This window comes from Thunnus maccoyii, chromosome 13, assembly GCF_910596095.1.
Source record: "Thunnus maccoyii chromosome 13, fThuMac1.1, whole genome shotgun sequence".
Taxonomy (NCBI): domain Eukaryota; kingdom Metazoa; phylum Chordata; class Actinopteri; order Scombriformes; family Scombridae; genus Thunnus; species Thunnus maccoyii.
This window is the reverse complement of record NC_056545.1, coordinates 31723303-31736797: the sequence shown is the minus strand read 5'-3', so window position 1 is coordinate 31736797 and position 13495 is coordinate 31723303. Positions and strand designations below refer to the sequence as shown.

The 13495-nt window shown below is 36.8% G+C and overlaps 1 protein-coding gene across 2 annotated transcripts in view; it reads left to right on the top strand.

The window, feature by feature from the left end:
• LOC121909800 (kin of IRRE-like protein 3) overlaps positions 1-13495 on the top strand; it is a 278843-nt gene that overhangs the window by 153987 nt on the left and 111361 nt on the right. For both annotated transcript variants that reach the window (XM_042430524.1, XM_042430522.1), the window contains exon 2: positions 1772-1921. In XM_042430524.1, coding sequence (XP_042286458.1) covers positions 1772-1921 — 150 coding nt within the window. The remainder of the gene's footprint in view (positions 1-1771; positions 1922-13495) is intronic.

Below are 13495 nucleotides of genomic sequence, written 5' to 3'. Positions count from 1 at the left end.
GGAATTATGCTATTCATATCAGAATTAGTTTGTGCAGAAAAAGTTTGTGTCCTCCTCTTTCACACACACCAACACCCTATGGGTCACTCTCAATGTATGGGAAGAGTGGCAGAGGTGAAGAGGTTAGAGATTTGGTTTAGGGGGAGCAGGGAGAAGCAGACTGTATGTAAATGCAAATGGAAGGTACACATGCAATTACATTGACAACTGTTGATAGCCACTGACTGCAAAATAATCAGTAGAACTAGAAAATCCTGTTTCTGAAGAAATTATAATAAAACAACATTATGTAATAACAACAATTTTATAGTAACAACATTATGTATTAAAATTATTGCAATTCAAAGGCCTTATGATGTCTTGTGGCCCCAGGCAATTTTCTGACCAAACATATGGCCAGAAAGATGAGAACTCCCGCAACACTTGTAGTATGAGGAACAACTTTATTAGTTGACCGATACGTTTCGGCTTGTGGCCTTCATCAGGGTCATCATAAAACACATTACAAACACCATTTAAATAAAGTAAGTTGGGTATGAAAAAAGGTTAAAAAAGTAAAAAAAAATATAAAAGACAACCAATCATATACAAATAGACACATATCAGCCAATGGGACATCTAAAAAGATGGGTTGGATATATGGTCATGTGGTTTCAGGCCAATCGTTGTCCAAGATTAACAGAGGCAAGGGGAGTGTCCAAGAAGGGACATGAGTGACACCATATTTGGTCCCCTAAGTAGAAAGGTGCAAGTAGGGGGTGGTACTTGGGTTCATCCAAAAATGTGCCTATTAGATATGGCATACAAGCTTTATAAAGTGCTGTGTATAGAGGGAGCAGAAAGATGCATAGTACAAAAATATAAATTGATAAAAAAACAAAAATAAATAAATAAAAATTAAAAAGTGATAAAAAATAAAAAATCATAATACATCATTAAAAATTCCATCATAAAAGATATATCATAAAAATTATGTCATAAAAATTATATAATAAAAAACACTACAAATCCACATAAATGAGAGGTATTAAAAAACCACTACAGAAACTCATTAATTGCGAAATCTTCATTCATGCCCCCCGGAGATAAACTTTGGAAATAGAAAATCCAAAATGCTTCTCTCTTTTTCCTAAGAAAACTAACATTACCACCTCTTGGGCTGGGCTTAATCACTTCTAAGCCTGTGAAAAATAAAGATCAGATGTGATGTTGCTTTTCATTGAAATATCTTGCAACAGGGTTACATCCTTTCTCTTAATAGAGCTCCTGTGTTCAGTGACAACATATGGCTAGTACAGTTCCTCTCAACACGCCTCTGAATTTGGGTTATGAGCTGTTAACACACACACTCCAAAACATTTATGTTACACTTGGGCCTACACTTTTAGTGTTGATTTATGTGCCTCACTGGGAAGATCATCACAGAGCTCCTGAAAAAAAAAGTTGTAAGAATGCAGTAATATTTTATCACTTAATGTGTAAGGGTGCAGATATATGGAATATGTATATTGTAGAAATTCTTAGGTGCTTTTAATTCGGTAGCTTTTTGTGTACTAATTTGCATGCCTTGCATTTGAAGTCATTTTCATATAATGCTAGAGTTGCCTGTACTTTTTATTTGTCATTTTCATAAAGTGTGTGAGTTTGCAGTGTGTTTTTGCTGATTATGTTTGTATAGGAGTTTACCAGTTGCTTGCTTATTTGTAGTTGGTGTCACTTGGTGTTTATCATACAAGTTGGACTGATCAGTTTACTCCTTTTGCTCTTCCAGGGAGCTCTGCTGTGTTCACTCAACAACCTACAGACTTGGTGGTAGTGGCTGGCCAGCCAGTCACCCTGCCCTGCTCCATCCCAGGCTACCATGGCATGGTGCTCTGGCTGCGTGATGGCATGGCTCTGGGTGTTAACAGGGATCTGTCAGGTAATCACTTACTCCCTGATCTTATCTGATTGTATTAGTGGATTCAAATGCAATATATGATTCTCTACATGAGTCAAACATGTTCGTTCAATAAAATGCCCCAAATCATACAATTTATTGTGTTCAGGCACTCCTTGTAAAGTCTTACAGTACACATTTCTACGGATGCACCCACACTTTTTTCTTCGTGATACCAGATCACTTCTTTAAATTCGGGATATTGGCTTATACAGAGTACTGATTGGATACTGCACTTTTGGCTAACAGCAGAAATTGTATTTTGAGTAGTCCAATAGAAAAGTGGGTGGGCCATCTTTTCCCAGAAAAAGTGACTTCTGAAAAGTTAGAAGAAGAAAAAAGAACAAATGTAGGCAAACTGAAAAACAAGCAACCAGTTTATTTTCCAACATTGTGCATCACAGGCAATAACAGCAAAACACTGCCCAGCAAACATGCTCAACCAACAGAGCATCAGTCTGATAATGCTATACACAACAGTACAGACAACATTTTTATAGCCTGTCCGGTCTAAAATACAGTATATTTGCACCGGTAAGACTGGTTGCTCATCAGCTCTACAGCGCATGGCACTGTTAATTAACTATTTTACTGCACAAAGAGGCAACTAAACATAAACCCAGACAGCAGAGGTGCTAACTTGGACAGAAATCGTACATGTAACACATCCCTGGTGCATTTATTATAGTCTAAAGCCATTGTTGCTTCTGTACCAGTCAGCTCATGAAAAAACAGCTCTGCACAAAACTGCATCCTTACACTCTATTGTGTCAAGAAAACTATCCATACCACTGTGATGATTGATTTTCCATTCTTGGCTGCGCAGTGAAATATATACAAATTTGGCTTTACCTCGTTGTGTGCCGATGAGTCTGGTGGACTCAGTCAGAGTTTCTTCTTCCTCAACTTTTTTCAAAAAACACATTCAAAACTGTGTAGCCGTTGTTGTAGCGTTAACATTACATCATAAGTGTGTCAGCTGAGTCACATCACAGTGATCACTTCAGCACCGCAACCTGTCTGATGGCCTGTGACATCTGCTATAATTATGCTGGGTGTACCAGGTTGAGATTTAGATGGCAAGGGCACATTCAGGCACACCCATGGCTACATGGGTGGCACAGCAGCCACATATTCACACACACACACAACTGACAGATGCAACTGTGCAGCTATGGATAGAGGTATACTAGCACCAACATGCTCAGTAACATTAAACATTTGCAAAATGCACTACCACTCAAAAATTCTGACCCATCAACATCATCATATGGTAAACATGAATCAAGAAACAATTGTTTTATTTTTATTGGTCACATAGTCCCATTTGAAACAGTATTCACTGGATGATACAGCAAAAAAAGAAGCTTTCTGATTGGGTGGGTCTGAGTGCCAAGTGAGTCCACCCACAGCTATGTGCCAGGTCTCAACAATGTTGATTTATTAGCCTGTTGGTTAGTTTGCTAACCGTGCTACAGCAACAAAACAAAACATCTCACAATTGAGATTGGACTGATCTCAAGCTGTAATCCTATACATTTGCAGTTTTTTAGAGTGGAGACTAGCTAAAGACAAGACAGTTCAGTCACAATTTGAAATTAGAGGAAAATTTAACTTTTGACACAACAGTATTTACTATTATCTATACAACAGACATACACCCACACCAAAACAATATTTTTCAGGGGGCTATATCTTTGTTTTTCAATGGTGGTACCAGCCATGGTTTTTAGCAGATTTGTGACATGACTGCAAAGGTGAACTTACTGTGAAGGAAAATGCAAATAAAACTGCTTTATGCTTCATTTCACTTCCTTAATTAATTAATAGAAACTTAACAACTCAAGTTGACTTCTCTATTAGTATTAAAGAAGTCTCAACTTTAATGTTGATGATGGAGCTGCTGATGTTCTTATTAAGGCTAGTATGCTTCCCTGCACTGTAAAAAAAACTTACTTCAAAGAAATTTACTGTATTATTTTACTTTTTTTAAAAAAAAATTTCTACATTAAGTGTAAATGCCATGAAAACACAGTAAATCATTTTTATTAAAAATATTCACCATAAAATAAAGGCTGTAATCTGTAAATTAATATAATGGAATATTATAGTTTTTTCAACAGGATTATTAAATTACTTAATGGTCTTGAATGTTAACTTACATTGAACTCTATGTAAAAATACAAAAAATACACATCCTATTACTGAATGTAAAATTAGGGCAATTTTCTGTTTTTTTTTTTACAGCAAAACTTTAAATTGAATGGAAAAAAAGAAAAAAAAAGTTAACAGTTACCATCAAATAATAGTAAAAAAAAACCTTGTTATTCTACAGAGAATTAAAAAAAAAAAAACAGATATTTACTGTAAACATTATCTGCATTTTAACAGTCCAACTGTTGTAAAACTGTTGTTTATTATTGATGTATATGCATTTGTATGTTCTATGGAGGTTTTGCCCATGATTTGTCTTCATATTCGCATACATACATTTTTGTGTACACCTATTGGTCTCTTATCTGAGTGTTGCAGTCACAGAATGTGATATATTTAGTGTGTAAATCATTACTTATTTGGCTGATTTCTTACCATTACTTATTAGATAGATTTTTTTTTCTTGTTTCTAATTTATGTATTTGCATTATCTATGGAGGTTTTGCACATGATTGGTCTACATATGTACATAAATGCATTTTTATCGTTAGCATGTAAATCTATTGGTCACTTATTTTGCTGTAACTATCACATGTGTGATATATTGAGTAGAGCTATCGGTCACTCATCTGGCTGTTATAATCACAGAATGTGTTATATTTCTTCCTATTGATTTTTTAAATTACTATTTTTTTTACTGATATTCTTCTGATTAATATTTGTCTCTTGGTTGTTCGTATTTATGTACATGCACTTGCAGGCTATTTTTTATGGAGATTATGAACATGCTGAAGTTACATGTGTTCACCTCCATGCTATTTTTATTGTTTGTTTGTAAATTAGGTGATCACTATCTGGTTGTTGCAATCACATAATGTATTATATCTCCTTGGATGGCTTAAATTGTCTTAAATTTTCTTATTATTATTTTTCTTATTAGTACTTATTTTTTGATGATGCCTGTTTGTATGATTTATAGCAGCTGGTTGTAATCACCTAACCTGACGCGCCAGATGGTTTGATACACAGAACCATCTGCAAAGTCGTCCATGGAAAGTTTTTGGAAAGGGGCAGGGCAAAAAATACTTGGCAGGTGATTGGATGAACCATCTGTCTATCACTGTCTATCACTGTCCTACTTTGTGAGGCAGCTGGATTTGTGACGTTGATTGGTCCGAACCACCGGTGGCTCGGATACAAGCGCATAACTTGAAGCCTGACAAGATGGATTCTCTCGTGATGTCGTGATCTTGCAAATCCAGCTGCCTTGCAAGACAAGTAATCACCAGCAGGTTCCTGGCTGCTGTTTAATAGGGGTCACACCCACAATTGTTTCAGTAACGTTGAGGAAAGCGTAGGGCTGAAATGTGTCTGTTTTTTGCTGCTGTGCATCATCAGAAAAGTGATTCACACTTATTTGTGAGGGCTGACAACTTCATTCATTATTTTTGTGAGATGCTGTCCTGACAGTGTTTTTTATATCATACATGTGCAACACATGCTTATTTTAAAAAAGATAAGTATTTTCATTTCAAAAACTGAGGGTAGCTTTAATAGTGGCTGTAAATCCACTTTAAAAATGTTGGAAGCTGTCTCCCAATACATTATGTTAGACCACAACTTGAAATTACATATGTAGCATCCATGTGTTTTTTCCTTGTGAAGGTGCAATCATTTGTAGATTTAATATTAAGACCCAAACAGTCAGTCTATGTTCAACAAAATTCAAAGCCCTCATTGCAGTCCTACTGCTCCCTCAAATCATTAGGTCACTCCAACATTTCTACTGGGAACAAAGGGCGAAAAGCAGAGACAATATAGGGTGAATAAAGAGTCAATATGAGTAAAGCTTTACAATGGTTTAAAAATGTTTTTTGTTTTTTTTAGCAATAGGTGAGAGATGTGTGAAAGACTGGGATTTGATGCTAGGACTTAACAGTTCAACCAAGGCTCGGGCTTTGATAATATGGGTAATATGGGGGTGAAGTGATGAAAGACATGGATGTAAGACCTTAAAATAGTCGAAAAAAACATATAAATAAATAAAGTCTCTGTGCTTCAGATAGATCAAGAAAGTGCGCGCAGATTCAAATGAATGCTGTACAATCATTGGATGAATCACGCTGTGGGGAGATGATCTCGACCAATGATATTGTTTGAGTTCTGGGGCGGGTCCTCCTGGTGTGAGTCATCCAATGATTGCGCAACACTCAATTGTTTGAATACACTTTGTTGACCTCTGTCTGAAGCGCAGAGACTACAGCGAGACAATTTCTCGGGATAAAGTAATGCAAGTCATTTCCCAAGCCTGTTGATTTGAGCATGATGATTCATATTCAGCTTTCACTAAAGGTAAGGTAATCATTTTGTTTTTCTTCATATGAAGTTTCATATAAAGAGAGATATGAACTGAACTTGTCATGAGTTGAGCTAACACCAAGGGCAGCAGAAAAGGAAAGTAAGATAGCAATGTTAAGTTAACTACAACTTGACATAACTAAAGCATTGACATTGCCTAAGTGTCAGAATTTTAAAATGTATGTGGAGTCAGCAGTGCTAACGTTAGCATTTGCTTTTTGTATGCAAGTCTGTGTGGCGTCAGATAACATAATGTTATGCCAGTCCTATTGAAGCTATTAAGGTTAGCCTTGAATCAGAATCTCACATCAGTCATGGTAACGTTAAATAAGTTACATTTGTCAATTGACCAATTACATGTTTAAGCTCCTATTCTGTCCTGCAAACATTAAATAAAAGGCTGTGGCAAGTTGTGACCTGAGAAAGACTTTGAGTGACAGCTAGTATGCTAGTGTTAATAAGTTTAGCCAGTTAGCTTGATGAGTTACTAATACTATTAATTAAAGAAACATTAGACCGCCCAGCTGCTCCTATTTACTGCTAGTAAATACATTACCGGTAACCTGCCGCCTACCAACTAGTCGAGGAACACAGGAACACACACACCAACTTAGTTGGTGTGTGTGTTCCTGTGTGTGTTGACTTTGCAACAGCAACAACTAGCAATAATAACAATAAAATAGCAATATAGCAGCACAGTAACAGCTATATAGCATTTGAAATAGAAACACATCGCAGTAATTTATAGTGTGGTAGTGATATGTATAGTGTAGCATGTGTAAACTGCTGTGTGTGAGTGTGTGTGTGAGGGTGTGTGTTTTCATTTTTCAGAAGCCTGGTTGTCTGGTGGAAAAAACTGTCTCGGAGCCTGCTGGCTTTGAGGCCACAGTACTGTTTACCAGATGGCAGAAGCTGAAACAATCTGTAGTTAGGGTTAGAAATACAGTTGTAATACACATGGAAAATAATAGAACACCTCAAAATATGTATGTTTTAATGTAATGTTAGTATATCAATGTGTCACAAATTTATTGATAAAATAAGTATTTTAATCATGATAATTACTATTTGAACTTTGCATCCCCCAGCCTCTTCCTGAGTTGTTTTGCATCACTGGCATGGTTTTCCCAGGCACAGCCTTCACATATGACCTGCATGGTTATTGGAAGGTTCCGGGCCTCAACATCCCCATGGTCATACCCAGCCTCACCCAGCCTTGGATTATGTCGACACTAACGCATCACAGAAGCACTGTGTGTAAGCATTTTGGATGTTACTCTATCAATGGCAAAATTATCGATAAGGATAAGGCTGTTTGTCGATTTTGTATGAAGCAACTACTTTGCAGTAACGTTACCACAACAACAAATGGAGTCACCTGTTAGCTTCTCACCCAAGTGAGGCTAAAGAATCAGAGCACTAGCAGCTACACAACCTCACCTAACTTCCTATTTTTTGCCTATAAATTACATAATGCTAATGTTCTATATAATTTGAATGAATTCCATAGCACTGTGAATTCATTCAAACTTTATTTTGGGAAAAAGTGACAGCCCTAGTGCGTATGCTGCACGGGAGATAAACCTGCTATTCTGCTGCTCTGTTCTTTTAAGCTTCAAGTCTATTTTCTCCCAACCCTGTGCGTCAGTGAAGCATGGATATACATACTTTGACTACTATGTAAATAAACTACATATTCACAGTAAAGAAATCCATACATAATTATGTTAAACTAATTTTGGCCATCTGCACCAAGATTTCAGTTTCTATCGATAGGCTAGATGATCAGTAATTTTGAGAATTTTCACTGTATTGGTGATAGGATTTTAATCATGTTATTTTATATATAATGTGTATATTTGTTGTTTGTTGATTTTTTTGTTTCTAAACTGTATATTCTGCATAATTCAATCACTGTATTGCAAGTCAAAAACTGAAAATCACTCTCTTGCCTAAAGCTTGTGCAAAATACTGCACCAGAGTTTAAACTGATTCCAAATGTAGAGACTACTACATCACTCCAAATTAAGCATCCCAACACAGGATACCAGTCAGTTTTACAAATGGTTTTAAGATTTTGTTGATCACATTTAAAGAACAGCTTGATCTGGCCCCAACCTTAATTTCAGACCTTTTTAAACTCTTAATGTCCCTGCACTAAAAGAGGCTAGGTTTGATCATGCTCAATTTCTGTTCAAGCGGCAAACAGCACTCTTTCAGAGTTGCCACCTGTTGGTGTGCAGGCACTTTTAAGAGCATGATACATATTTTCTATTTTTGTATTCTAAGGACAAGGCGTGCTGAGGCTCATTGCAGAGGATCACAGCCATCATTGGAATTCTTAAAGGAAGTGGGTGACTTTCAATCTGTCATATGAACTTGAGACTTTTTTATAGCATGCAATATTGATTATGTATTAGCTTATTTGTTTGTTTCTGGAAGGTATTTAGCACCTGTCACATGACTGGACGCAAGTTACAAATTTGAGGACTTGCGACTTGCTTGACTAACACTGATAAGACTCGACTTGACTTTGACTTGAGGCAGATGACTGGAAAAGACTTAACAGTTTTTATTTAGCTGAATCGCCTTTGCATTATTGTAAATATTGAGCATGAACAGTAAACGTTTTGAGACATGATAGGGTGACTTCTAGTGTAGTGTGCGCAACCCAGGCTTTAAAGACAGTGTCTAGCAGGACCTAGAAAACAATGTAAGACAGGATTGAGCTGAAAGCTTGTTGAAAGCATTTTCCCATACCTGCGCTGAGCTTGAGTTGAGCTTAATATTACCAGACCGTTTCTGATTTAGACAAGAAAGCTTATGAATTGACAGCTTTTCATGACATAGCTTCATTAATCTGTTCGCGGTCCCTCACTAGTTCAAAGTCAATGTAACTCAACCACAGCAGAATGGTCTCTCCTTCTCTCTAATCAACTGGGTGACAAATGCAATCCTTCAAGATCAGGCAAACAAGATGGTATTTTTCCTTGATGATGCTTGACGTTTGAGCAATTTCAGTGTTCTAAATGAATGGATGTATTAGTCTACACAATCCACAGCAGAAAAAAGTAATCATCTGATAAAATACTGTTTTGTTGTGCAAGCGCCAAATGCAGGTAGATTTTCCATTTGGCGAGTACATATACTAAAATAGTCACGTGTTGCAAACAGAGACTCAGGTCAACGTTGGGCTCTAGTATAACTTGGAGTTTTTTTATTTGCACACTTTACAACCACAACAAAGCAATATGTAGCTTACAGTCCACCAGCATATTTTTGCTGCTGTTAAAACTCACTAGCTTTGTGCTGCAACTGGAGGAAGTTCCTCTTCTTCTACTACTTCTGCTTCAAAACTCTCAGTTTTAACTCAGTTGTTTTGAAGACTGGACTATAAGAGCAAGGACTAAAGACAGGACAGAATTCTGTACTGTAAGTGTGACATATAGGGTATTTATGTGTATTTGCCCACTCAACTGTAACTTTATTTTATGTATATGAAAATGATTTTGTACCTTTACAGACACCCCCCATTCAATTTAATGCGTTACTGATTTGATTTAAAGGCACGAGAGCAGCTGTGGCTATATGAGCTGTGGGTTAGCGCTGCGTTCTTCAGTTGGCAGTCACACATAGAGTAAAGCTACTGAAGACCAGCAAGATCACCGTTTGTTTTCATTTGTTCTTTCAGGTGGTTAAATGTCACCTAAGCACCTTCAGATTTTATCAGTAGTCTACCCTTAATAGATAAATTATAGTTCATATTGTGCTTCATTATATTGTTTGAGGGAACTGTAATGTACTGTAACTGCACACAAGTGAGTGCAATAGTCACTAATGTTAACATAGCTCCTCAGGGATTGAAGCTGTTATTTCTCTAATTCTGACAATCTAACCTGTGACAACACATTAGCTGGTGATTTTGTTTAAATACGCTGAATTGTGATTTTATGGATTCTTGTTTGTCAAACGATTGAGCTAAGCTAACTAACATATGCTAATGTAAGCTATCACTTGTTGCCATAGCAATGGTAAACATTCACGTATGGACTAATAAGATGTAAATAGAGTGCAGAATCAAGCTTCATTGTAAATATAGCTAAAATATATTGTATTTAGTACAGAATGTGTGATTTTAGTAGTTAGTAAACCTATAAAAAAGAGCTTAATTTGTAATACCATTGAATTTATTGTAATCTTTGGTTTCATATATTGTTTTCTATAAAATATACTTGTCATAAGAATTGTAGATCAATGAATGAGTTTTAATACCTTTTGATATATTAGAATTATTCATTTCTGATACTTCTGATTATTAGATTATTATAAGCCTATTTTATGTTTATTGGAATTTATTTGGAATTCAGTTTATTGATTTTAAATAGAATTGTTTCAATTGAGAATGTATCATTATTTTGGGATACTGTGATTTTTATACAATACTTTGATCATTGCCATATATTATATATTATTCTAAGCCAGTTGAGTTTGCAGTCACACATAGAGTAAAGCTACTGAAGACCAGCAAAAACACTATTTTTTTTCATTTTTTCTTTCAGAATAAAAAATAAAAATAAAATATTTTCATTCTGAGTCCTGTGTGATTTGTGGGTGCAACATAAGACCTTATGTTACTTAGCATTCCAGTGAAGTGACCTTCCACTTTGTGGTCCATGTCAGTCATTAACCACATTCCCATACTGTATCATAAAACATTGTCACTGTGCTTCTCATCACAACATCATTGGTTCATTTCAGTTTTTTTGGACTGATCTTTGGTTAAATGCTCCATTGTTTTTAGTCCTGTTCATGTGGACACTGAAAGTCTCCACAGTGGTTATTTTCTTGTTTGGTTGAACACTATGAATGACGTCATTTCTTTTTATCTGCAAATGTTTGGTTGAGTGTGTTGGGTAGGGATGTGCAGAAAGCCCAGTATTTGTATTTGTATTTATATTTGTTGAGGCAGAAAAATGATTTATATTTGTATTCGAATAAAAGAAATAGGCATAATAATAATAGGAACTAGGCATAAAAAAAGTATTTATGAATAAACTATCTTCTACTTCGAAGGAGGTCCCCACACCAGGTGTTGAACTCCAGTCTCCCAGATCAGACAACTACGCTATCCACTGAACTAAAACCAAATGCATCGCAAATGCACAGACAGAGCTCTTCTTTATATACCCATAACACAGAGACAGCGCAGCATGTAATGTGTAGAGAAGAACTTCAAAGGCGATTCTTGCTTTGCACTTTTCATTTATTGCCTATTTTTTACAACCTCACTTTATGGAAAGGAGAAGTGGAACAACAGGTTATGGAGAGTCCCTTGAAAGTACTTTGCGTGTGTCAGTAGCTCAACTTTATCTCTGGGGAACACCTCCAACTCTGGGAGTGATGTCCAAATAAGGAAATGTGTGTCATGTAGCAGGTTGATGTGACTCCCCTCATTGAGACCTACTGATAGACATAACAGCAGAGCAGAGGAGAGAGACTGAGATAGCGATGTAACTGACCCGTGTGCTGATATTTGACTTTTTTTTCCTTAACAAAAACAAATACATTTTTAACATATTTGTACAAAATAAATGTTCATAAAAAATCCACTATTTGTGCTTTGCCAAATAATGTATTTGGATTCGGGCACACCCCTAGTGTTGAGGCTGTAACACATATTGGGAAAACACTTGTCACACTAGCCCAGCTATTCGGTCCATTGACATATAAATATATGGAGAGCCTCCTTGTTAGTACGTCCAGCTGGGTTACAAAAAGTCAACATTCGAAATTTGCAATTTATCACAACACCTGCTGCTCTGACAGATGGTTAATTGTGTTTTGCTCTTTTCCAAACCACATGTGACTTCCTACCCCCACTTAATCCATCTTTCCCTGGGCTGTTTTGAAGACTCGAACTGCGTGAGGAAATTATTTCCTCCAATCAGCTTTCTGAGAAGAGTATGTTTGTCTAGGTGCAGGGTTAGGTCAATAACAGCACATTTATCTGCATATGTTTGAGCTCCAGTAATAGTGAGGATGCAACACATAATCTAAATAACTAAGGAAAATGCGAAAGCTATAAAATATCTCTCAAAGCTAGGTCTTTGAATCCACTGAGCCATTGCTAGTGTTCACAGTCATACAAACATATTTTAACATGTTAACATGATACATTCCCCAAAAGACATCGTCTGCCTTGGCCTCTTTTCTAACCTCCCACTTTGTCATAGGCAGTGTTCCCCTAATTAGGCCTCGGAGGACAACTCTCTGCCATCATTTCTTTTCTATCTCACTCCAGGGCCTTTCCCTAGTGTCACTGAAAGTCGTAATTACTGGGCCCTCAGGGACCCACCGGTGTCTAACCAAACATCGCTATTGACTGAACTCGGCACAGGTAGCAGCTGTGTTTGTGTACACATTTGTGGGGTTCATGTGTGTTTATGTATGTATTCAACTGCATCTGTTTGTGCATGTGTGTGGCTGTCAGGGTGTAAACAGCAATTCGTTCTTGATTGCACATCAATGATGAGAAGTAGACAGAAGTGGAAAGCCTCAATTTCTCTCTCTCTTCCTCTTGAACTGTTAGTGTTTATTTAAAGGTGAGTGTGTAATTGGCCTTTTTGCCAGGGCAACAGATGAGAGCCCTTCTTGCTGACACCTCACTGCTGTTTAAACAGGTTATTATAATTATTGACAGAGCACAAAGTAAAAGAGTATATAAACCTGCCAGATATTAGCACTAAAAGAGAATAGCTGTCATGGATGGGTGTATGGGGCAGACAGGTGGAGGACCCAAATGCAGACACAACAGACAGTAAATGGAAAGGAAAAGGGAAATCAGTCCAAGAACGGTGTCCAAATGAGGCAAGTCAAAAAACAGTCCAAAGGTCAAAACCACAGGAAAAGCAGGAAAAGCAGGAAAAGCAGGAACAGGCAGGAACAGGCAGGAACAGACAGGAACAGACAGGAACAGGTGGGATCAGGATCAGAATAAGGTTAGCTCAAATGTAAGAGTTCATGGAAGCAACTAATGCCACTGCA